Source organism: Larimichthys crocea, chromosome XVIII, assembly GCF_000972845.2.
Source record: "Larimichthys crocea isolate SSNF chromosome XVIII, L_crocea_2.0, whole genome shotgun sequence".
Taxonomy (NCBI): Eukaryota; Metazoa; Chordata; class Actinopteri; family Sciaenidae; genus Larimichthys; species Larimichthys crocea.
This window is the reverse complement of record NC_040028.1, coordinates 14,447,096-14,472,158: the sequence shown is the minus strand read 5'-3', so window position 1 is coordinate 14,472,158 and position 25,063 is coordinate 14,447,096. Positions and strand designations below refer to the sequence as shown.

Here is a 25,063-nt window from a genome sequence, read left to right as displayed (position 1 = left end):
ATTATAGAGAGAAGAAAGAGAAAGTCAGATATAAGTTTTGAACAAAAATTCCTTTTATTAAAATCTACAAAACCATATGCAATAAACTCAAGTACCTTGATTTTGTAGGATACTTAAGTAGTAAATTAAGTACAGTATTTGAATAAAATACATGTAAAGTTTTTACATGATAGAAGCACCCATGACAGGTCAAAATTGTGAGACGGTGAGTCCAAATGTTGACAAAATAGGTCAAAATTATAAAGTACTAAATTGTGAAATTATACAACTATAACTAATAATATCTCATAATTTTAACACACTCAGTCAAAAGTGACTTATTGGCTGAATCTAAACCTTTGATATCATCCAACAGTTATTTAATGTCCTTTAATATAAAATATAAAGTCAGATATAAGTTTTGAACATCATAATATCCTTTGATTAAAGTCTACAAACTTTTGCTGCACATCGTGTCTGTGTGCAGTTCAAAGTGTGTATAACTTAAAAAGTATTGTTTATTTCTGGATGTTGTCATTGTACAAGAAAAAAAAAAGTATCATCACCCTATATAATATAAAATATAAAGTCAGATCAAAACCATGTGCAATAAACTCAGGTAGACTACAGGTACCTCGATTTTGTAGGATACTTGGTTAAGTACAGTACTTGAATAAAGTACTTGTAAAGTTTTTGCACCCATGACAGGTCAAAATTATGAGACAGTGAGTCCAAATGTTGACAAAATAGGTCAAAATTATAAAGTACTAGTGATGTAGTAGTAATGTCCTTCAATATAAAATATAAAGTCAGATATAAGTTTTGAACATCATAATATCCTTTGATTAAAGTCTACAAACTTTTGCTAACATTGTGTCTGTGTGCAGTTCAAAGCGTGTATAACTTAATTTTTCTTTTAAAATTCCCATAACACTTTAATACAGTATTAAGTTTTTGCATGATAGAAGCACCGATGACAAGTCAAAATTATGAGACGGTGAGTCCAAATGTTGATAAAATAAGTCAAAATTATAAAGTACTAAATTGTGAAATTATACAACTGACATAATATCTCATAATTGTAACACACTCAGTCCAAAGTGACTTATTGGCTGAATCTAAACCTATGATATAATCTTATTTAATGTCCTTTAATATAAAATATAAAGTCAGATATAAGTTTTGAACATCATAATATCCTTTGATTAAAGTCTACAAACTTTTGCTGCACATCGTGTCTGTGTGCAGTTCAAAGTGTGTATAAGTATTGTTTATATCTGGATGTTGTCATTGTACAAGAAAAAAAAATGTATCATCACCCTATATACTATAAAATATAAAGTCAGATCAAAACCATATGCAATAAACTCAGGTAGACTACAGGTACCTTTCTTTAAAAATTCCCATAACACTTAAATAAAGGCTGAATCTAAACCTTTGATATCATCCAACATTTAATATAAAATATAAAGTCAGATATAAGTTTTGAACATCATAATATCCTTTGATTAAAGTCTACAAACTTTTGCTGCACATCGTGTCTGTGTGCAGTTCAAAGTGTGTACAACTTAAAAAGTATTGTTTATTTCTGGATGTTGTCATTGTACAATAAAAAAAAAAAAAAAGTATCATCACCCTCGCGATAAGTATTTTGCACACGATGCATGACGTTTCATAGGCAACCACTTGAAGACGGAGAGGTGGCCCTGGAGCCAGGACGCAGTGCTGAGGTGTGAAGAGGTTTGTTCCCTAAAAAAAAAAAAAAAAAAAAACTGATAATAATTAGACATTTTCACCCAAGTGGCAGCCACTCTTCCCATGTTAAACAACCGTGCCGGTTATCTGAACACTCTCCGTGAACGATTAACCGTGTGTGCTGCTGCACCAACACACGAAAAGTAGCTTGATGAGTGTCCAAAGTAGTGGAAGTTTGGAGGGGACGCCATCTTTGGTCCCAGCTCTCCACGTCCCCAACACGGACTGTGTTTTCAGCAGCGTACCGCGGCGGTGCTGAAGGCCCGGGAAGGTACTGTAAAACGTTTTACAACACGCTTGTGTCTTTGCTACCTGTTCGTGTGGGTGATTTTGTACACGGCGAAGGGGAATAGTGTTAAAATGACCGAGCAAATCTTGCCAGCTTTCTTTGAAGCTAAGCTAACGTTACAGTAACGCGTCAGCTCCAAAGTCAATTCAAAGCTAGCTCGTAGCTCCGAGGACACACAGGACCGTCTCTCTGTCTCTGTCTCTGTGTCTGTCTCTGCTCAACATAAAGACAAATAACCTGCATAATGCCGACAAACCCTTTTCTTTTTAAAAACGAGAGCTGAAAGGTTACAGCTGCGGTCGGTGCATCCGTTTTTAAATGAAAGCACGCCGCCGTTATAAAAGAGCAAACACTCGTTAAGTTACTAAAATGGAGCAGTAACGATGATTTTTGGGATGATAGATAACGTTATATCACCGGATTTATAGCAAACAATGCACAAGTTAGGTGTTAGCAACCCTCTTTGTGTGTTTCCCCATCCAACAATGTCCAAAATATCTGTATAAATGAGCTTAATAATCATATTAATGAGCTTTTAAACACGACATTAAATGTAGTTATGCTCGTTTTGAGCTATAGGTGCTACCACACTGTGTTGTAGCCTTGTTTGACCTTTTTTTTTAAACTTAGGGGAGTAAAGATGCTGTAAAGTGTTCATGTAATAGTTAGATACCATGACAAACATAAAGAAAACACACATGATGTAGTGTCATGTGTGAACACACGTGTAAATAAACAACTAATGGTTTAATTTGGTTAATTTTGGGAGCCGGTGTAGCTGTCAGCTGTGTCACTGAATTGCACACTGAGTTGTTTTAACTTGATATTGCAGTGATGAATGAGCAAGCTTGTGCATTTCTTGGTTAAATGCATGCATTGATTGACTTATCCAGCGATGGCAGCGATCATTAATATGATACTTGTACTCTACTATCGAAAAATTGTGACTATTGTGTTTGTTTGTTTGTTTGTTTTCCAGCTTGATGAGTTTTCCTAAATGAAAGCAACCCAAGCAGAGATTTCTTTTTCTAAAAAAGATTGAAGTGTCTGCCGTAAACAGGTGGTGGTCAGTTTGCTGACCGAGCAGCACACAGTTAAAATGACATCCACAGCAAGGGTTGTAAGGGTTCAACCACTTGTTCCTGCAGGGGCTTGAATATAGATAATAGTTATGCACTGAGCCCTTTATGTTTGAAACACACACACACATTGAGAAACACCACACATGGCTGACATGGCAGTCACTATGTGAGTTATAATAGTCTGGCAGTGAAGTGACCAAACTTGTCTTAATTAATTTGAGATCTCAAGAAAACAAAAGGATAGTCCGGTATAATAAATCATAGCGATTTCAACGGTCTCCTGTATCGTGTTTCCTGCAATAATTTAATATACTAGACTATCCTTTTTGTTTTCTCGAGATCTGAAATTAACTATGTTGTTATCTTGAGGAAAAACAAAGTTTTGTTACCTTGAGGTCTCGTGAAAACTAGCCCCGTTATCCTGGGATAAAAATGTTTGTTATCGGAGGAAATAAAATGTATAAATGTACAACCGCTTATGCGACTTTATTTGTGGAAGCTCCAAGAGAAAATGGAGAAATAAAATGTATGACTGTACAACTGCTTCCATAAATACTTAAGTATATATACTTAAGTACAGTATTTGGTTAAATGTACTTCCTACCACTGACAGTCAAATTAAATCAACATTATGAGATGTTGAGTCACAAATGTTAACGAAGGGTTCAACCACTTCCTGCAGAGGCTTGAATATAGATAAGTTACACACACACACACACACACACACACACACACACACACACACACACACACACGCATCATTGAGAAACACCACACAGCTGATTTGTATTTATGATGTAAAAACTGCTATAAATATTCTGGGTGAAAAGTGAGATACGGTTATGGATGTCACTCAGACTCAGGTTGTTTCTGAATGGCAGCTGTAGTGCAGTTTGTTTTGGAGGTACAGCTCCTCGTAAAGATTACGTTTTTATAGAGGTGAAATCACAGATTTGTAACGGGAATATTTCAGTGTTTTATGTCGAAGTTATGACCAAACTGTAAACACTGAACGTATCAGTCATTTCGTCGCGACACGAGTTGGTATTAATTTGAATGGTTTGGCAGTGAAGTGACAAAACTTGTCTCTGTATGTCTTGGTGATTACAGGGCACTGTATGTACTCATTGCAAAACAGCCTTGGGAAATGTTACAAGCTATCTTAATGCCTCTTGGGTTAGCTTTAGGAAGGGGAAATTCTCATCTAGAAAGGGCAGTGGCTGTTAATGTGTTCTTGAGTTGCTATCAGGGAAAAATGTGATCACTGACTGTTTATACAGGGAAATGTCTCTCAGTAAACCACTGTTATTTCCTGTCCATTTATAACTTACTTGCAGATCATTCTTATTGAGCTTATTTCTCATTTTTAGACGATTACATGCGTCTGATAATTGAATTTCTGTGGCTCATGTTTTGTTGCTATGACAGACAGAGAATCATTGGTAATCATGAGCGAATCAGTGAATGCGGTTTTGGACTTGTACTGCATTAATCGCAAGTAGCACTATTTAGATTATTGCTGGCAGGGTGTATAGTTGGGTACACTGGGTACACTGGTTACACTGTGGAAAGTCAAAGACTTCTTGCATGTAACATCTCAAAACAATCTTCAACCATCTTAGTCCTGAACTCCATGTAGACCCAGTGTTGTCCGACAGATTGCGCATGATACAAAACAAGCCATGGCAGGAAAAGCAAAGACAAAAGGCCATTCATGATATCCTCTTAAAACAAATACATCGTCTGCCATTAAAGTTATGCATTATAATGCCGGGGCGAGCTCACAGGCCCACTTCAAGTGAAGCCACTTGAGAAATGTGTCGTAGCAGGTATGATACGTCCGACTCACTGAAGAGAGACTATTTTCCAGATCCGCACAAGAGAAGTAGTAGCACAAAATGTCTTGCGTCATTATGAGACAAATTACATCCAGTCAATCAATGTCAACCACAAAACCAGCTAGAAATGTATAGTATACTGTATAATAAGATATTCCAATAAGTAGATGTGTGGAAAATAGTCTCTCTTCAGTGAGTCGGACGTATCATACCTGCTACGACACATTTCTCAAGTGGCTTCGCTTGAAGTTGGCCTGTGAGCTCGCCCCGGCATTATAATGCATAACTTTAATGGCGAACGATGTATTTGTTTTAAGAGCATATCATGAATGGCCTTTTGTCTTCGCTTTTCCTGCCATGGCTTGTTTTGTATCATGCGCAATCTGTCGGACAACACTGGGTCTAAATGGAGTCCAGAACTAAGATGGTTGAAGATTGTTTTGAGATGTTACATGCAAGAAGTATTTGACTTTCCACAGCTTCTACTCACTGAGTACATTTAACTCCATGTCTGCAATCAGACACTAAACGCCTCATTTATTCACAAATATAGTTTCTCTCCGCCTGACAGAGGTTTTTGTCTTTGTTTCATTATCAGACATTTCGGTGTCAGTTCCCTGTAGCACTGCTTAAATGCACCGATGCCCCCCTCGCCGTACATTCAGCTGAAGTTGCATATATTTCATTTAGTATGAGACGGCATCACAGCATGCCTTCTCCGGTCCATTTGGTGTGTTTTACCTTCTGCGTTTGTCATTCACCTACTGGTATGTGACTGCTTTTTATAAAAGGATGTTAAGAGTGTGACCGCAACTATTTTGTACTTCATTATTAAGAAGCATGTCTCAGTGTGTTCGGTTTTCCTCCCCTTAAATGAACTCCTTTGCAGATTCAAAATGGTTGTCTCATTAAAGTACAGGTTTAGTGGGCAGACCCCTCCGAGTCTGCAGCAACACTGAAGCCCGGAGAGCTCACGTATCAGTCCCACAGCAGCACAGTATTTATCAGTGCCGAGCAGTCGAAACAATGCTCTTGCACTCTGAGGATAACGGTGTTTGTGCCACAGAAATGTCTGTTAGTCTTTTTGTGTTTCAGTCAATGTTTTAGGTGACTTCATTATCTTTTATAGCAGCATTAAGTTGCTATTAGTAGCTCTGGTAGTGGTAACAGGTGTAAACACAATGAAAATCCTGCTTATCTCCACTGTGCTACACAAACAGAGTGAAACCTGTGTTGGATATGCTGTTGGGGATTGTGCATTGGTAAAATATTTTCACTTGTCCTGGTTTTAGGTTGTTTACGTAACTAAAGAAGTTATATTTATCATAAGTCTATTGTTGCTAACCCTTCTAGGCACCATGGAGGAGCTGCACAGCCTGGACCCCCGGAGACAGGAGCTGCTGGAGGCACGCTTTATGGGCGGGGTCAGCGGCAGCACAGGGGGCAGCACAGGCAGCACAAGTGGGGGAACCAAAGTGAGTAAATATTTAGAAATATCACTGTTTGTACTCGATCAAACTACTGTTGTTTTTTAATGTCCTAAAATGTTTTCTTGTTGTTTTGTTTTTTTCAGGGTTTGACCAATAATGAATGTTCAAATCACAGTTTTGGAAGCCTGGGATCGTTAAGCGACAAGGAGTCAGAGGTACACTAACCTGTAGGCACAAAAATCAGACGACATTATAAATAAGTTAATTTTTAAATATGTTACCGGCCATACTTCACTCATATTCTTGCTCATTGCTGCAAAGCCAAGCTCAATCAATGAGTGACAGTGGCCTACCAGATCAAAGTTTGAGGTTTTCTGAGATTTAGACCAGTGTTTCATAAAATACCCGAGTCATAGTGTGATTGAGGTGCAAAAAAAAGAGGAAGGTATCGGCGGAAATGCAATCTTGGAACCCATCGGCTATCATCTGATCTTTATTAATTCTTTTATTCTTGCGTATCAAGTTGTTTTTTGGACAGCAAAGGAAACCTTGGCTGGATATCTGTTTTACAGGCGACACCAGAAGCTAGTAACATTGGCCTTTTCCTCCAGAGGCTTGATCATCATCACATGATGACGCTTTAGGTTCTAATATTGGTATTGTTGTTGTCTCAGTAATGGTACCATTCCTAAAATATTCAACATGCCTACTCTGACGATCCTCTGTTAATAACAACAAGAGAAAGATCTTCATGTGGCTTTTTTTTGTCCATTAATGTGGTAGATTTTAAACTACTTGACAAAGCACATTGGGTAATGTGTAAGACTGCAATCAGACCAACAAAGACCTCCTCTTTAAATTCAGTAAGACCACAGCATCCGTACAGCGTGATATGCCAACTACCATGCTGTGTCCTGGTATTTAATAAGGCTTCAACTGGATTTCAATGTTCATATTTTATGTTCTTCGTGTATGCTCCAGCAGCACTCCCACACCACTGCAGCCCCTTGTCTTGCAGTACTGCTATTATTTGTCTGAAAGCCCTTTAAGGCTGCAGTAACCTCATATTATTGCAGCAATTTTTAAATCCAATATTTTGACCAGTTGAATCAACCTTGACTGTTTGTACAAAAACTGGAAACTGCTGCCGCTCAGCACTCCCTCGTGACATTATTCCTGAGGATACACAAGAAACGAGTCAGATCAGAGCGGCACCTGTCAACAAATGCCTCGACGACACAAAGTTGTACTAAAAATGTCCTCAACTGTGTTGTAAACAGAATATCCTCCTTTATGATGTTTGACTAAAACAGTTTTTTGTTTTCCTCCAATAGGGATCAGACGTGAAAAGAGGCAGTTCTCCTGCTTATTCGGTAGGAACATGTTGAAATCTTGAAATTAATAATTATTCTTATAGGTGCTGTTGCTTTCTGTCTGTGCTGTGGTTACAATGATCTCTCTGGGTTAAGTGGTGATGTCACTTAAAGGGTCATTGTTTAATAGACTTTAAATGCAGCAAATTTGTTGTAAACTTCATTACGTTAGCACGTATTTATTCTCTTTTTGTGTATGTAAATAAAAGTGTAATTTTTGAGCATGCAGAATTATTAATTAACAATAGACTAGATAGAAATAACATCAGTGGATAATTAAGATCTGATTACAGCCAAAAAATTAGTTGAAACTGCAAAGAGAGCAGCTACAAGTGAAATGTGTTATTGTTATGGCTACAGTCTGTCATGGTTGATTTTAATGTTGGTATAAGAAATATTGCTTAATGCAGCTTCAGTTCATTGTCAAGTTGGTTAAATTTTTAATTTGTTAATCTTAAAACATATTATACATGTATTGTTTTTTTGTTTTTTTTACTTACACCAAGATCCCTGTGTGTTTGAAAACCTGCTTGGCAATCAGCCTGATTCAGATTCTGACTATCCCCACAGGTAGCTTTTACAAAGCCAATGCTTTTGTGCAGTTTGTGTTTTCTAAATCAAAATTTCTCTCGCAGACCCCGGAGAAGAAACAGTCAGAAACAACCAGAGGCAGAAAAAGGAAACCTGAGATCCAATCAGAGAGCAGCCAAGGTGAGTGATTATATTTCAGCTCCTGCTTTCAGTATTTCTTTGAAATATTATAATAACACCCTTTTCCATCTTTTCCATCCACAGGGAAATCAATTGTGCGAGGACCCAAAATAAGTGATTATTTTGATGTAAGTTTTAAATCTGGTGTTTGATGTTTCATACATTGAAAGGAAATGTCGAGCGAATAATGTCTGCTGCATTAGTCTTTCGATATTTGTGGCATAATCCATTTCCTGTCTCTAAAATTACACAAGTTTGAAAGGAAAGGTAGCCACCGGCGTGTCGGCTGTTAACAGCTGCTGATGTCACTTTTCATCTCTTAAACTTTTTTAGTTCCAGGGAGGAAATGGGTCCAGTCCAGTGAGAGGTCTCCCACCAGTGATTCGTTCGCCCCAGAACTCACATTCCCACTCCGCTCAGGGCACAGCCGTAAGTCGCGTTAAGATCTGTGTTCAAAAACTCTGCGAATTGCTGCTCTGCTTGGTGTTGCCCTGTCATAAAAGAAGTGAACTCTCTCTCTTCTGTTGCAGGTTAGACAAAATAGCTCATCTCCTACTAGTCTGTCTTTTGGGGACCACATGACACATCCAAAGCAACTAGCAGTCAAATTTGTTCAGGTGAGCTGGAGTGGGTGACTGTGGATAGTCCAGACGACATTGGCTTTTTGTGGTTGCTCTTAAAAGTGTTTGACATTGCTGCTCAGGTTTTTTTTTAACAGCTTCTTTTGTTGTTTTCCACTCTAGACTGACCTTACAGTGTTGAAATTGGCTGCCCTTGAAAGCACTAAAAATCTAGACCTTGAGAAGAAGGAGGGGAGAATAGATGATTTGCTACGGGTAAGGAGAGGATCTTAACTGTTTACTACCTTGCAGAAAAACTTGACTGGACTGTAGCATTAGACAGTTAGCATTTGCCAATATCTGGTAATAAAATAAACCTTAATTTGTATTGTCTCTTTGCACACACTGCATTTTTACATTTTTAAATAATTGGTGGATGGGTAGAATAATCTAATTTGTCAAGTTGCTGATACAAAGTTTTTTTGTTTGGTTTTTTTTGCTTCACAGGCAAACTGTGATCTCAGGAGACAGATAGATGAACAACAAAAATTACTTGAAAAGTACAAGGAACGCTTGAATAAATGCATCACCATGAGCAAGAAATTGCTCATAGAAAAGGTAATGTTTTTTTTGTTTGTTTGTTTTTAACCCTTTATGACCGTTTAACATTTACGTGTGTCTGCAAACCAACATACAAACCTGTGTTTTGTTTCGTTTTCTACAGAGCACCCAGGAGAAGCAGGCCTGTCGGGAGAAGAGCATGCAGGACAGACTTCGTTTAGGTCATTTCACTACAGTGAGACACGGAGCCTCATTCACAGAACAGTGGACTGACGGTTATGCCTTCCAAAACCTTGTGAAGTACGAGACTTTTACTAAAATTCTGTCTTATTATAATCATGTTATGTTCTTGTTTTTTTTTACCTTTTACTTATCCTTAAAGAAATGTTCCTGTCACACTGAACTGCTTTTTTTTTCCTCGCCTGAGCTTTCTCCCGTAGTGCCACTCTTTTAGAATTTATGTTTGGACAGCCCGTTATTCCCACTCAGATTATCTCAGCTCCATTGCTGATCTGCTCCTGATCAGACCACTTCCTCTACCGTCAGGAGCCATGTGGGATAGGCAGCGTGACTTTTGATTTAATGAACGATGATGAGGACGCTCACTTTGTATTTTTTGCTTGAGTGGAAATCTGTTACTTTTGTGTTTTTTAAATGAGGATCAAGAACTCTAGTGTAAAACATCACCTGGGTGGAGCTCCCATCATAGCGTTGCAGCTTTCATATTTGCTGATCATCTTTAACATGCATAGTAATAAGTCGTTTTTCATAAGATGTAGTGGAACATCGGTACCTAACAAAAAACACTGCTTTCCATCTGCAGACAGCAGGAGACGATAAACCAACAGAGAGAGGACATCGAGAGGCAGAGAAAACTTCTAGCCAAGAGGAAACCTCCATCCTCCAGCAACTCCCAAGCACCAACCACAAACTCTGAGCCAAAGCAACGCAAGACCAAGGCAGTGAATGGAGCAGAAAGTGATCCCTTTCTAAAACCCAGCCTACCTCAGCTGTAAGTTAGAGAGTAGCCATTCTAGTTTTATTTTATATATTTATTCTCATGTGTCGTGGGATGTTGTGAAGCAGGTTTAACGGGACTAAATGCACAGTAGGTGAATAATGGAGTGTAATCTAAGTAAACAAGGTGATGCTGTGGACACGAGCCAATTATTTTCTCTCTCTCTCATCCTGGAAAGGCTGACACTAGCAGAGTACCATGAACAGGAAGAGATCTTCAAACTGCGACTTGGACATCTCAAGAAGGTTTGTCTGATGTTTCATTTTTCTGCTGGGAAATTGTCTTTCTGTGAAGTACAGACAGACCTTTTGTATTGTATTATCCAGGATATGTAATCAGGACAAAGAATAACTTTAGACAGTTTTGAAGTTGAAACCTAATTGGGGTTATTGAATGTAGAAAGTCTTCTATATGAGGATAATTGAACATATTCAGTGTGCACTTCCCGTTTCCCGAGCCGAACCACTGTTCCCTTTGTGTGAATCACCCCGAGGATGGAGTGAGCCTGTAGTTTGTCGGTGTATTCATTGTTATTTTTCCTAATGAATAAGCATCACAGGCAGCCCCTGACAGACTCTGTACCAAGTCAACCGTTAATATTTAATACAGAACTACTCAGCTGTGTACAAGTGGGTTTTGATGAGCTCCTCTCCTTGTAGTCAGAGCTCTAAAGTTCCCTCTGTGTGTTTGTGTGTTTGTGCGCTTGAATCATTTATAGGAAGAAGCTGAGATCCAGGCGGAGCTGGAGCGTCTGGAGAGAGTGCGTAACCTTCACATTCGGGAGCTGAAGAGAATAAATAATGAAGATAGCTCACAGTGAGTCTGAATCAATTTCTTTGACAGTTACTGCATCAGTACATGACATACACACACGGCCAGTATCCTCATCCATACAGGGGATATTAAGTAACAGACATGATTTTGTCTTTTCCCACATTGGTCATGTGTTTTGATTGTTTTGTGTTTTTTTTTATCCAAAGGTTTAAAGATCACCCAACGTTGAATGAACGATATCTGCTCCTACACCTCCTAGGAAGAGGGGGCTTCAGTGAAGTTTACAAGGTACATTGAGTGTTTATATCGTATGTTTCAAAATGAAAGAACTCTCAGCATGTGTTGCTTTTCAAGTATAAACTGTGCGCGCATGTTGTGCAGGCTTTTGACTTGATTGAGCAACGATACGCTGCTGTGAAAATCCACCAACTTAACAAGAACTGGAGAGAAGAGAAAAAGGAGAACTATCACAAGTATGTTGGCCCTGCAGAATACTATAATCAGTGTTTCAGATGTTGTGACGTACAAGCAGTTCTGATGCACTTTGCACTCAGTGTATTGTTATGCCGGCATGTCAGTGTAGAATACAGCAGCTGCACCTTCATGCTTTGCTTGCTGATAGAGCCGTAATTACCTTCCCCTCCACAGGCACGCTTGTCGCGAGTACAGAATACACAAGGAGCTGGACCACCCCCGAATCGTTAAACTTTACGACTACTTCTCACTGGACACAGACACGTGAGTGCACAGGGAAACTCTTGTTCAGGCATCTCCATCACTTTTCATTTGGTTTCTTTAAGTTGTAGTAATTGTTCTTTTTTTCTGCTTAATAGCTTTTGCACTGTCATGGAGTACTGCGAAGGCAACGACTTGGATTTCTACTTGAAACAGCATAAGCTAATGTCTGAGAAGGAGGCACGGTCCATAGTCATGCAGATTGTGAACGCACTAAAATACCTGAATGAAATCAAACCCCCCATCATCCATTATGACCTTAAGCCAGGTAAACGCGCCCTTAAATTGTGCCAAGCGAGTGGCAGTTAACTTGTCCAAGTCTCGTGCTGACTTATTTTACTTTCGATTTCAAGGCAATATCTTGTTGGTGGACGGCACAGCTTGTGGAGAAATCAAAATCACAGACTTTGGATTGTCCAAAATCATGGATGATGACAACTATGGCGTAGATGGGATGGATCTAACATCACAGGGTGCAGGGACCTATTGGTGAGAAGAAATGTCCCACACATACGTGAATCACAAACAGTAGACGGAAGAGGAAATATTAAGATAATTTACTGGTGTAAAAGTAGTAATATATTTCACAGTGCAAATATCAGAAGTAGAAGTACGGTGCCTGTCACTGTATGTTACGGCTCAGCTCTACTTAGCTGATCGTCATAGCAACGCAGTGTGTGAAACTGCCGGGGATATCATCTTCAGTGTGACACAAACACAGGAACAATGGAGGACGGATCGAAGGGACGGCCGTTTGTCACAGCGAGGAGACAAACTTTGTTTCAGAAAAGGTTGAACGAAGCAAGACAAAAGACCGCTGACAAAACCTTTCAGTTTGTGTTTGGGGAATCGTACGTTAAAGTGATTCTGGCTGCTTTGTGCTGCTCTAGTGACAATCCTCTGGCCAATCAGTGATCTGTATGGTGGATAAAGAGCTTTCACTCCACTTTTTAGTTTTGGCTCAGGTACTGGTTGAATTTCCCTCGGGATCAATAAAGTACCAACCAACCACTTTTGACAAAGGGAAAAAGTTCCAGTGGTTTCAAGCCGAGCCTTACCATACAGCGGAAATATGGCATTATACTATTAATATGTAACATCACTTAAATGTCGTCAGCTTGCCAAGTTCAACTATTTTATGAACTGTGTGCTTTTTTTCCAAACATATTTTTATCAGCTTTATCAATGGATCTACTTAAATGTTACACTGGACATTTTAAGTTTAGTTTATTAACATTACAAAAAGAAAGCAAAGAAAATAGAAGACACAGTAACAGGCAGACAGAGTGTATTTCATTGTAATGTGCTGTAAAAAACATTCAGAACAATAAATAAACCTGACTTACTTCTTATTGTGGATACATGGAGGAGGGTTGGAGGTTAAAGCTTAGCTCTACTCGATAAATGGTTATCATGTTTTGTAAGTCTCAATTTCTGTAGCTAGTATCATATTCATATTATCATATTAAATTCAAGTGCTAAAATAAAAACTCCAGCAAAAGTACTTGCAACTGTGCTTAGTTACTAAACTGGCTGCTAGTACAGACATTAAACATTTTTTTTTAATCTGCTGTCCAGGTATTTGCCTCCTGAATGTTTTGTGGTCGGGAAAGAACCTCCAAAGATCTCCAATAAGGTGGACGTGTGGTCTGTGGGCATTATCTTTTTTCAGTGTCTGTATGGAAGGAAGGTAAGGAGCCAGTACATTTTCTAGCCCTTTTGATGTTTCTGTATGTTATTGCATGATGATTAAAGCACTGCTGCTTCTTCTTTTTCAGCCTTTCGGCCACAATCAGTCCCAGCAAGACATCCTGCAGGAGAACACCATATTGAAAGCTACCGATGTTCAGTTCCCTGTCAAGCCTGTTGCCAGTAATGAAGCAAAGGTGGGTGAATTTGAAAACGAAAGTTCAAAAAGTCTTGTGTTATCAAAGATGAACACTAACATTTTTGATACTATTCCTCCCTGCTCCAGGCCTTCATAAGGCGCTGTCTGGCGTACAGGAAGGAGGACCGCATCGACGTTCACCAAATGGGAAGCGACCCTTACCTTCTTCCTCATATACGGAGGTCAAGCTCCTCTGGAAATCTGCAGATGAATGCCGCTGGCTCAGGACTTGCCTCCTCCAGTATCATCTCATACTGACAGCCTTGTACTGTGACAAAAGAATAAAAGGCTAACTGACCAAGTTGCTCCACACTCACAGAGCTTCAGGGCTCGTGGGGAGAAGGAACGGCCAGCAACAGGAGGAGCAGGACACTGGTGGGGAGATCTCACCTGGCCTCCTGACCTGTGCCAGGCTTCTACTTGTTTACCAGGGCTTGATATCAATGGAGGGACATTGAAGAGATGTTTTTAAAAGGATCTTTTTAGGGTCCGACAAAAAGCACTGAAACTGACGACGTACCTTGAAGAAAATGTGACTGGACTGTCTGTTCAGATGTTGCAGATGGATAAAGCCTTAAAGGGCCGAAGGGAGACTTGGCAGCCCGCCGTTTTTAATTACATAACATGTTCCTGCCAGGGTGCAAATGATTCAGCTGCTAGACTTTAATTTACTGTGAGGGAGAGGACAGTCATCGTTATATAGAACTACAAAGATTTCACTATTGATTTTTGGCTAAGTGTTTTTGTTTTTTCACAAATGTTAGGCTTTAATTTCAGTTACTTAGCCATGAGAATGTAATGTGTAGCATACAAGTGGCATCTAGTGACACGTAGGCCGGGGGCAGCGTACTTAACGTTTAATGCACAAAGTAACCAAATGTAGAAAAATGACAGTGTATAAAATCCTATGCAGGAATAATAATTAATAGATAAATTGGAAACTGTATATGCTGTACAGAAGAATTTTCAGATTTTGAACTGCAGCAGTAATGTGTACAAAGTTAAGATTTCCCCATGTAAAACCTAGTCTCCTGGAGTGTTTCATTTTGCTGCTTTGTTGCTCTTACTTTTTCAAGGGCTGTATGTTCCATTTCGGGTACAAATTGTACAGTTCTAAGAGTGAATAATAAATGACAGGAAAGAAATCTGCTCTCTCTGCTGGTGAATGGTGAAATATGTCATCCTATTCATTCTTAAAGTCATCCCAACACACTCTTCAATCCACCAGCATTTGTCTGAGATCATACTGACACCCTGTGGCTCGGTTCGGTACTGTCTTGTTACAGGGCGTACTTCAGAGGTGAGCATAAAACACAAAGCAGAGCACCAGAGGCTGAGATACTGAAAATACATCAGTTTAATTAAGGTAACAATATGTCACTTTACAAATTTATTGTACAAAACCAAAACAGTTTATATGTGTAATGACCACTGCACTGCAGAAGGAAAATCCCCAGTAGTTAATAAGTTAATGCCCCATCGTCCCCTGTAGACATTCAGTAGTTCAGTCCCTAAAAGATCAGTGGGATTTATTTCCTGAAACTCTTTTGCATTACCTCACAATGAGACTTCCAGATCTAGTTCAACCTACAGCTCTCTCTGCCGAGCCGTACTTAAACGGACTAGCTGTGATTGTGACAAAAGCCAGATGACAGCTTTGGCTTTGGTTGATAACATGGCAGAGACACATTCATTTATAATGGGCGTAACACTAATCACACGGAGCAGTGTGTGCAGTTCTACTGTAACCCTGCACTCCTCCTCTGGTGTGTTGGTAATACGTCTGTCATGTCTGATAGAATCGCCACAAGTTCAAATCCCATGTGGTTTAACAATGCTTTCTTGGCTAATGTAGTAGTGTTGTAGTACTCGAAATCTGTCTCTTTAAAGGCATCATTCCTCACAGTCTCAGACTCAGGACAAGGCTGAAACTGCGGGGATATAACTTAAATTGCCTGTGCATTGTCTAATTTATTAATCTTCTGGAATAAAATACTTAATGAGGTCGCTCAATGTAGCAACTATGCTTTCACCTACAGAGTTTTCATGAATATTAGCTACCTAAGTTGGCTATAACACTGTCTGGTCTTGGTCTTTTCTTGATACACTGGTTGTAGTCGAGACTTTGTCTTGACTACAACACTGGTATATGGGAGTACTCAAAAAGACTCAACCACAGTGGCAGCCATAGTCCGAGCAATATCCACAGCTTCAACCACAGCCAGGCAGGCACAACTGTCACATCATCTCACCTTTCTGCAGAAAGTTTACCAACTAGGACAGTGTTCCTATGGGGTTGGAGGAATGCAAAAGTTCAGTCCAGTTCCCACCATGACCCTTCAGGGGGCTCCACAGTAGTTTGACCACTCAAGAAAGAGGCAAAGATACTGACTTGCAAACTTAAAAGTAACCTGTTTCCCTCTTATTTAACACTTCCACGTTCAAAAAGCATAGTTTGTGTTAATACACCTATTACTATAATTGTTGTGAACTATTTTAAATGTGCTTCTGCTACAGAGTGTATATTTGAACTCTGCTCAGGAGTTGGATGATTTTTGTAACTTTTCCTGCCATCAACAAACTGCTCTTAAGATGCAGGAGTGCTGCTGCTGGACACATTCACAGGAAAAACCTGCTGCGCGTGAGAAGAACAGCAATGAAGTTCCAGTATCCTTGAGAAGCGTACAACAATCCTAACACTGTGTGGGAGCAGTTTGTCAACAGACTGGCTATAAATACTGACCTGAAATGGTGCTCTCTGCTAAGATGAGTCTGCAGTCATTGTGATATTTATTGATTCACAGGTGGTCACTGATGACGGGATGGTGCTTTTAGTCAGTGTACTGTTCATTTGGATGGTGGAGTAGGGAAATGTGGTGCCCTGTCCTGCATTAGCAGCAACTGGGGGAAGGACACAGTCCGATGGTGGCAGGGTTGCACCAGGTACCACACCCGGCAGGCTGAGAGGTGGAAGACCTGCGGAGCGAAAACAGAGTGTTACCTACCACTGCACACACGTCGCAAGTTTTTACCTGCGTTAAAGAAGCCGATTTCATTTCTGTGTGCTACAAGAGAAGGTTTATCAGTTGAGTCACATGAGAATGCAATCCCTCATGTTTTACACACAAGGTTAGAGCTGGAGATAATCTGTATTTCTATGATTATCTTAAATCTCACCAGAAGATAAAAACCAACAACAGGAGTAAATAAACCGCAGATTTTATATTTCTGAGTATTTACAACAGCAGCCTGGTATATGTGGGATTAAATGAAAATAATCTACAGCGCCTGTGTAGATTAGTGCAACCACGCGACATCCGTTTTCTTTATCTGCTTTTCGTCGTAAGGGTCACGGGGGACTGGAGTCTATCCCAGCTGACTTACACCCCGGACAAGTCGCAAGTTCATCACAGGATACATTGAAACAACCATTCACACTCACAGGCAATTTAGAGTCACCAATTAAGCTATTAACTATTAAGTGACCTGTGTGTAAAATTGAGTGGCATCTTGTGGTGAAGTTGCAGAATGCAACAGGCTGAATACCCCTCACCTCACCCTCTCGTTTCAAGCATAGGAATGAAACTGGCGGAAGAAACTACACTACACTGGACTTTTAAGTTTAGTTAGCCGAGTTTCGAATCAGGGACCTTCTTCCTGCGAAGCGACAGTGCTGTGACGCCCACAATGACTCATTGATGTGAAATTATATCATGCTGAAGTGCACATAAAATGCTTGTTAGTACAATCAAGTCATCCTTTAATCCTTTTTTTTTTAATGACATTTGTGGACAATAACAAAAATATATAATAACACCTATTCTTTAAGATTATTTACAACTAACCCAGGCACACTCCAGACAACAAAACAATACCTGCATGATGGAATCCACCAACTCCAGGTGGCAATACTTGGCCCACATCTGGCATGCTGATATTTAGATTTGGTAAATTAGGAAAGGGTGGAAGACCTCCAGGTAAGGGCATTAAACCTGTGCAACAAATATACACATTAGTCAATGCTTGCTTAACAGACTAGTGTCATGCAAGTCTGGCTTTTGCGCCACACCAGAAGAGTGACAACCTCCCAAAATAATGTCTACTAACCTGGTAGTGTGACAGCAGGATTGATAGACAGGGGAACGCTTTGTGGGGAGGGGACTTGGTTGGTCAGTGGGACAGTAGGAACTCCTAAAACAACAGAACAAGAATGAACAGATTTATTTACTGCACTTCAAACATCTTGATGAAATGGAAATCTTTCTACATCTGCGAATTTTACACCTAGGATAACCTCACATCGATTCACACTGAGGTGATAATGTACCTGTGTGCAAATTGCTAACGACAGCGGTCGGGTTAGAGCTGACTGACAAGCTGGACAGAGACTGCTCTAATCCAGTTGATGCAGAAGAAGACACGGCAACTGGAACGGTTGGAACGACGGCAGAGAGGTGGACCTGGTAACCAAGATCACATCACGTTTTAATAAATGTTCACAAGATCTGAAACCCAGGGACATCAAGATGCTGAATCACCTCTGTGAAGCCATCTTTAGGTGGAGGAGCTGGTTCACTGGGAGTCTCTGCTTGGAAACTGATCTTCTTGCCCTCTAAAAACGGCAGTGTGGGTATCCTGTGCAGGTAGCCATAGCCAATCCCACATCCTAGACTGAAGAGACACAAATACAAGCATGACACACCTGCTGGAGTACCTGGAGAGAACCCACGCAGACGCATGCAAACTACACACAGAAAGGTTCCAGCCGAGGTTTGAACCAGGAACCTTCTTGCAATGTAAGGTGTCAGTGCTAACCACTGCAGCAATGCTATTGAAAATACTGAAAATCTTTCCAAAATTCACAGTCTTCAACTGGCAACAGAGGTCAAATTCAGGTAGATGATTCCCCTGAAGCATCATACCTGCCCTCTCCACCCCAGTCACAGTTTGGAGTGATGACCAACTCGCGACAGTTGTCTGTATCCGTGTTGTAGACGTACAGCTTCAGCTCCTTCCCTTCAAACGTTTCAATGACGGAGAACAGATCTTCACTCTGTCGACAGAGCAGAGACACACAGCAGGTCAACCTGTTGCCAAATTTAAGTCAGTGAACTACAACTAATCTGCAAAGCAAGTACCTCGTTCATGACGGTGTCGGCTCCTATAATGTAGTCACTGTGGGGCCTCAAACCAGCCACAGCTGCAGGAGAGTTTGGCTCCACTTCCTGGAATCAAACATGTATAAACATATGAGGTGATAGCAATAAAAAAAAAGTTATTCATGTTATTTTTAAACAGCCTTCATCAACCCAGCTACAACATAATTCCAGGCTTATGATTAAACATCCACAAATCATATATCAAATGGCACACTCACCAAAACATGCCAGACATTTTCATTGACTCCCTCAAAGCTGCAGAAGCGAATGCTGACCCCGAGCAGCCCCTGGCCGCCCCACATGTTGCTAGGTATGACAGTGGTCTCCCTCACTGCCAGAGTCTTGCTGCTGTATAACAGCATCTTGACGGGCCGCTCCACGTTAATCCTCAACATCTCTTTCAGGGTGTCATTGTCCTTGTTCTAGCATCACAATCAACAGTCATTACACTCGTGAGACTATATGAAACTTACTGAAGACACAGCTTTAGGTTTTTTATTGTTATTAAAATAAACTTACCAGTCTAGTGTCAGAAATGGAAATGATGAAATCAAAGAAGGGCTCCAGTCCTGCACGGTGACCGGGGGAATTCTCTTGTACCTAAAAAATAAAAAAAGCATCATGAAGGTAAGACGACAGTAGACAGGAAAACATTACTGAAAAGTAGAACTCCTGATCTGCACTTTTCTTCCTAATATTTCCTGTTTGAAGCCACATTTAAAGAGTTTTTGAACAGTTATTTATTTTTATTTTTTTGAATACTTTATTTTTACTTTTTTACAGTCAAAATGACGAAAAACAAAAACAAAATGAGTATACAGCACCTGACCCTGTTACAAAAAATAACTTAAGTAAGAAAGGGGAAGACAGAGACTATAATTATGAGGATATAAACAATAAGCAAAGTAGCTGTGTCTTCTGTCTTATGATACCTTGAACAGTTATTTTTTTACCTCTGATTACTACCTCACGTCACATTTGAATTCATAACTACATCACGGATGTATGCACACACTACGTGATATATATCAAGCTTATGTTGAAACAAGATATTTCAAGAAATGCAAAACTTATTTTAAATAACATTTCAGCGACATCTCATGATAGATATATATTCATATATCTATAATAATTAAATTTATATATATTATATATATTATTATACTATTATAGAGCTGTGAATGTCACGCTAAAGAGGATATTAAATATAAACTGAGATCTAGCTTAATAGTATAACACTGTTTAGTTGTTTGTTTATTGTTTTGTTAGTTCTGTAAAATGTCAATCAAAGGCACGTTTATTAACTTTAAAAGCATTTTAAATAATTAGATTTTTCTTTATTTGAGCCATCACTTCCTGAAGCACTTTAAGTCTGCTAGAATATGAGCTTTATAAATTAATTATCGATCATCCTTCTGATCTCTAATGATGACTGAGATATCACCATGGTGATGACTTACAGGTACGTGATGAATTAGCAGTATAAGCTCTATAAATAGTCACAGCCATGTGTTACGGCAGCTGCTTTGCTGTCATGTCATTACACACTGCACTTCTTCTTTGGGTCTAATGAGCGGTGGAGCGGCACAAATATCCATGTTTAAGAAAATGTCCTACATTTGTTTATGACTAAATCCAGGCTTGTGCATTTCAGTTGTGAGTTTTATGCATCTGGCCCAAGATCTCAGTCCAACAGAGAACCTCAGGAATTAAAAGGACACGAGAGATTCACAAGAATCTGCAGCAACTGTGTGATGTATGGTATGTGGTATGTCAGCATGAGCCTGAATCTCTAGGGAATGACTCCAGCTCCTTGTTGAGTCTGTGTAATGAAGAACTGTGGGTCCTACACAATATTAGAAAGGTGTATTATCCTAGGTGACACATTTCAAAAATGAAAGATTTGGAAAACACAGATAGATAAAAATGAAGATGTTGTTTAATCACTATAATTAGTCTATGATGAGGCCTTAGCTTTAGAAATGTGTGACATCTTAAAATAGACAAAACACTAGAGAATGACTAGAAGAACAGTGACTGGTGAGATGTGCTCCATTTAGACTGATATATGTCTCCATCCTGATTATCCTTATCAGGGTCGTGAGGGGCTGGAGTCGATCCCAGCTTGCACTGGGCGAGAAAAGCAAGAATCTACAAAGTAACTTCCAGTTTCAAGTGTCAGACTTAACCGGTTATTTTGCTTCTCGCAGCAGCCCTCTAGTATGCTGCTTGACTGTTTGTCCTTCCTTGAGTCAGTGAGACACACAGGATCCATATGTTGACATTCAGCCAAGTCCTATGATATGTGCAACAGTGGATTAGGTGAACTTCCTTCCAGCTCTTGCAGTGCTTAGAGTGCGTATGCCACAAACTTAATTAAAAATATTTTTTTTAAAGAGATTTTTTACCCTCCATTTAAAATCTGTACACCTAACATGAGGCTGGAGAGTGACTGAACTAATACAACTAAAAATGGGTAACGCCTGATCATTAACACACCCTTAATAAAGTCAGTAATGGTGTCGATACCAAGCTAGATATTCCGTGTCACATTTTTTATCATATAAATAATGACACCCTGACTTTTTTCTATATATTTTGTATCTCTATTCCTAGTTCTATTTCTTATTTCTACAATATATATTCTTTCTTTTATCTTAAATACTGGAAAAACTGAATTGTTATGACTAATCTAGAACTCTTTTTCTTTCACAACTCATCTGTTCTGTCTTCACACACAAAAACAATAATAATAATAATAAATGAATACTATTTTCATTCATTTTCTACAGTCAGATTTAATTGTATATAGTATTTATTTCTATTTCTAGCTCAATTTCTTATTTCTATAAATATTTATATATTTTTATTGCTGTTTTTTTTATTATTTTTTATATAGATTTCTATTTGTATCTTCACACATGTTTAACTTAGATTCAAATTTATCTTTAATGTATGTTTACTGTGTCTCATCTTATCTTAAATACTGGGGGGAAATGTGATTGTTATAACCATGCCATGATTTTATTCTCTCTATCATCTAGACCTCTTGGTACACCTGTCCTGTACCTGTGCCTCCTTTTTTTCCACCTCACTAATTGTAATAAAGTTCACACAAAAACATAAATAAATATTAGTATATAAGTAAAGGAGACTTGTTTAGTCTTGTGTCATTCATCAGAGTTGGTCACAATAAAGCTGTTCTCTTTAGTAACAGACAGTCTTGTCTTTCTTGTGTGTCTTAAGTTATTAAAACATGTATTTAAGTAATCTGAGTACACGCCCCACACACACCCCACACACACACACACACACACACACCCCACACACACACACACACACACACACACACGTTAGTTACCACACCGGTTATTCTGGCACCGACAACTCTTGTTTTCTTTAATGTGAATGAAAACTGACAACAAAAAAAGCGTTTGTAGCGACAACGACGTGTTTTCATACTAACAAATAATACTAATACAGCTTAAAAACACCTGTCTGATGAACCACAGTGTAAAATAATAATAATAATAATAATAATGTTTTTTTGACGTTAAACGAGCAGCTAGCTGCGGCACCTGTCCGCTGTCCGGCAGGTAGACAGGTAGAGACGATGCTGTGAGGTTAGATCGTTAAATAACGAGCAGTCTGTCGTTTAATTCATATTTAAATGTGGATTATTGTCTGTGTAGCTCCTCCTCTGCCTCTGCAGCAGCTAACAGACTGGCTCCACAGTCACCATGCAGACATATATATATGTGTGTATATATAAAGCTGGTCTTACTCTGAGGACGTGGTAGCCTTCCGTCCCTCCGCCGGGGATCTCCACGCTCTGGGTCCCTCCCATGTCGCCCCCTGATCGGCGTCTCTGTCCGGGCGTAGCTGGCTGTGTGATCGGCTAGCAGGTGCAGATCATGTCCGTACCCGGGATGTGTGTTATCCCTCCTGCGGTTCCTGGTTTCCAGCACTTCCGCTGTGCTGCAGTTAACTCTCTGTGGTGTGTGTGTGTGTGTGTGTGTGTGTGTGTGTGTGTGTGTGCACTGCAAAGACCCCCCTCTCCTCTGTTTGATATCAAGTTAATTGATTAATTAGACTAGGAGTGAAAGGCTGGATCATGGGGCCACGCATACCACATGGTCACTGCATAGATAGATAGATAGATAGATAGATAGATAGATAGATAGATAGATAGATAGATAGATAGATAGATAGATAGATACAAGCATTACAAACACAAAACAGTCATATGATACACACAAAAAGGAATACGGTAGACTACAGTATAAATAGAATTAAACATCTAAGGGAAGAAACAACATATATCTCTATCCATGTGTAAAATTATTACCTTACCTTATGAGTCAGGTGTGTGTGTGTGTAATGGAGAGAGAGGCAGGAGGGTGGAGCTTCTTGTTGGGAAAGTACCAGGTGAGATGTCAGAGCCTGCCTATCACATTGGGAAATGTCTTACAGGAAGTAAAACTACATGATCTGATTTCTTCGACTGCTTTTAAATTCACTTTGAAAGACCTGGAGACAGAAACACAGAGGTGTTGTTGCTCAAACGGGGATATTACATGTAGTGATACTGTCTGTTTTGTTTTATACTATATTTGTTTTATTTACTTGTTCTTAGTTTGTGCTGCTGCCTGTCTCGGCCAGAACTCCTCTGAAAAAAGGACATTTTTCTTATCTCAAAGGGACCTTTGGGTAAAATAATAATAAGAAAATGATGTTTGAAGAATAATAATAATAATAATAATAATAATAATAATAATAATAAAAGATTGGATTGTTGAAGCTTGATCAAGGAGAAAGGAGGATTCATCAATACACAGTGCCATACCTACTCAATGCTCCTAACTGGTCATAAGTCTACAAACGAGGAAATATGTTCACCCTTTAGTGGTCTGACATTGTTTATCTGACACTATACAGGCTTCTACGTTATGTACCTATCTTTTGTGTCTGGGGAGGAGACAGTCCTATCCCCTGACTTATCATAGTAATGATCAGAATGGCTTTCCTATACACAGGCATACAACTGTTCTGTATCTCATGGAGAGAAGTCATTGTCCCCATAACAATATAAGATTTAACACTATCCATACAGTGACCTAAAGACAGATGCTTGACCCTGTGTAACCTCCATATGTGGCATGTTAGAATAGAAAATTCCCTCACATCAGGTAATTCAGCTTATGAGTACTTGTTGTTGGTCTGTGGATGTGCAGTTCAATAAAAAAAAGCTGCAAACTGTGATACGCTATGTCAACTTAGAGGTGACATACAGTACACAGAGCACACGTTTCATGAGGTCAGAAGTCGAGATCTGAGTGTTTTTGCTTAATCAAGTCTTTAGGGAGTTTTTTTGTGCAGTGAGTCTGACTCTAGGTCTCAGGTCCAAAGCTCTATTATCTCCATAACACTTACTCCACGGTATTTCAGCAGAAATTATTGTGCTTTTTGCATCTGATTGTGTTGCTTTGACATTTTATTCAGAACATGATAATCCCATAAAGTACGTTGAGTTAGCAGTAGCTGAAACATTAAACTGCTGCAACAGTTTAACACTCTTAATGTTCTTAATATTGTTCATCATAATTTAATTTTGCCGTTAATACGTGAGCCTATTTTTTATTTAAAAATCTGTGTGAGTGTTTATTAGAGATGTAGAATAAAGATTTTCTAGAAGATGAGTGATGAGCCTCCTTGCCAGTACCTTCCTGTCACCATTTATAACCATTAACACAGCTGAGCAACATCAGTGATAACCTCAGCTTTATTTGAAAAGTTGCTTTTTAATTCAGCTGCTTTTGATTTGATCGTATAATCACATCAGAGCAGAAACAAGAGCCAGGGAAGATGTGACTGAACAAAATTGTCGTGTGCGATCAAACGGTGATAATAA

The 25,063-nt window shown here is 39.3% G+C and overlaps 2 protein-coding genes across 5 annotated transcripts; one reads left to right on the top strand and one right to left on the bottom strand.

Annotated features, from left to right (window-relative positions):
• Positions 1 to 1,612: 1,612 nt before the first annotated feature.
• Positions 1,613 to 15,138, top strand: tlk1a (tousled-like kinase 1a). 3 transcript variants are annotated; one of them, XM_019255246.2, is made up of 22 exons: positions 1,613 to 1,719; positions 6,297 to 6,418; positions 6,517 to 6,588; positions 7,708 to 7,746; positions 8,382 to 8,457; positions 8,542 to 8,585; positions 8,791 to 8,886; positions 8,988 to 9,074; positions 9,201 to 9,293; positions 9,525 to 9,635; positions 9,742 to 9,878; positions 10,402 to 10,590; positions 10,775 to 10,841; positions 11,315 to 11,412; positions 11,577 to 11,658; positions 11,752 to 11,843; positions 12,019 to 12,108; positions 12,204 to 12,373; positions 12,459 to 12,594; positions 13,684 to 13,795; positions 13,884 to 13,991; positions 14,081 to 15,138. In XM_019255246.2, the coding sequence occupies exons 2-22, from the start codon at positions 6,302 to 6,304 to the stop codon at positions 14,249 to 14,251; spliced, it is 2,187 nt and encodes a 728-aa protein (XP_019110791.1). In that variant the 5' UTR covers positions 1,613 to 1,719; positions 6,297 to 6,301; the 3' UTR covers positions 14,252 to 15,138. The 3 variants fall into 3 exon arrangements, with proteins under 3 accessions (XP_019110791.1, XP_027146799.1, XP_010744242.1); XM_027290998.1 differs by having other exon boundaries at positions 1,663 to 1,709; XM_010745940.3 differs by lacking the exon at positions 1,613 to 1,719 and adding an exon at positions 1,726 to 2,005.
• Positions 14,754 to 23,108, bottom strand: LOC104931043 (Golgi reassembly-stacking protein 2). 2 transcript variants are annotated; one of them, XM_027291000.1, is made up of 11 exons: positions 22,937 to 23,108; positions 19,672 to 19,752; positions 19,371 to 19,574; positions 19,132 to 19,218; positions 18,916 to 19,046; positions 18,532 to 18,664; positions 18,321 to 18,453; positions 18,101 to 18,184; positions 17,869 to 17,985; positions 16,737 to 16,969; positions 14,754 to 16,625 (listed from the first exon to the last, which is right to left on the bottom strand). In XM_027291000.1, the coding sequence occupies exons 1-10, from the start codon at positions 22,997 to 22,999 to the stop codon at positions 16,755 to 16,757; spliced, it is 1,248 nt and encodes a 415-aa protein (XP_027146801.1). In that variant the 5' UTR covers positions 23,000 to 23,108; the 3' UTR covers positions 14,754 to 16,625; positions 16,737 to 16,754. The 2 variants fall into 2 exon arrangements, with proteins under 2 accessions (XP_027146801.1, XP_027146800.1); XM_027290999.1 differs by having other exon boundaries at positions 14,754 to 16,969.
• Positions 23,109 to 25,063: the final 1,955 nt, after the last annotated feature.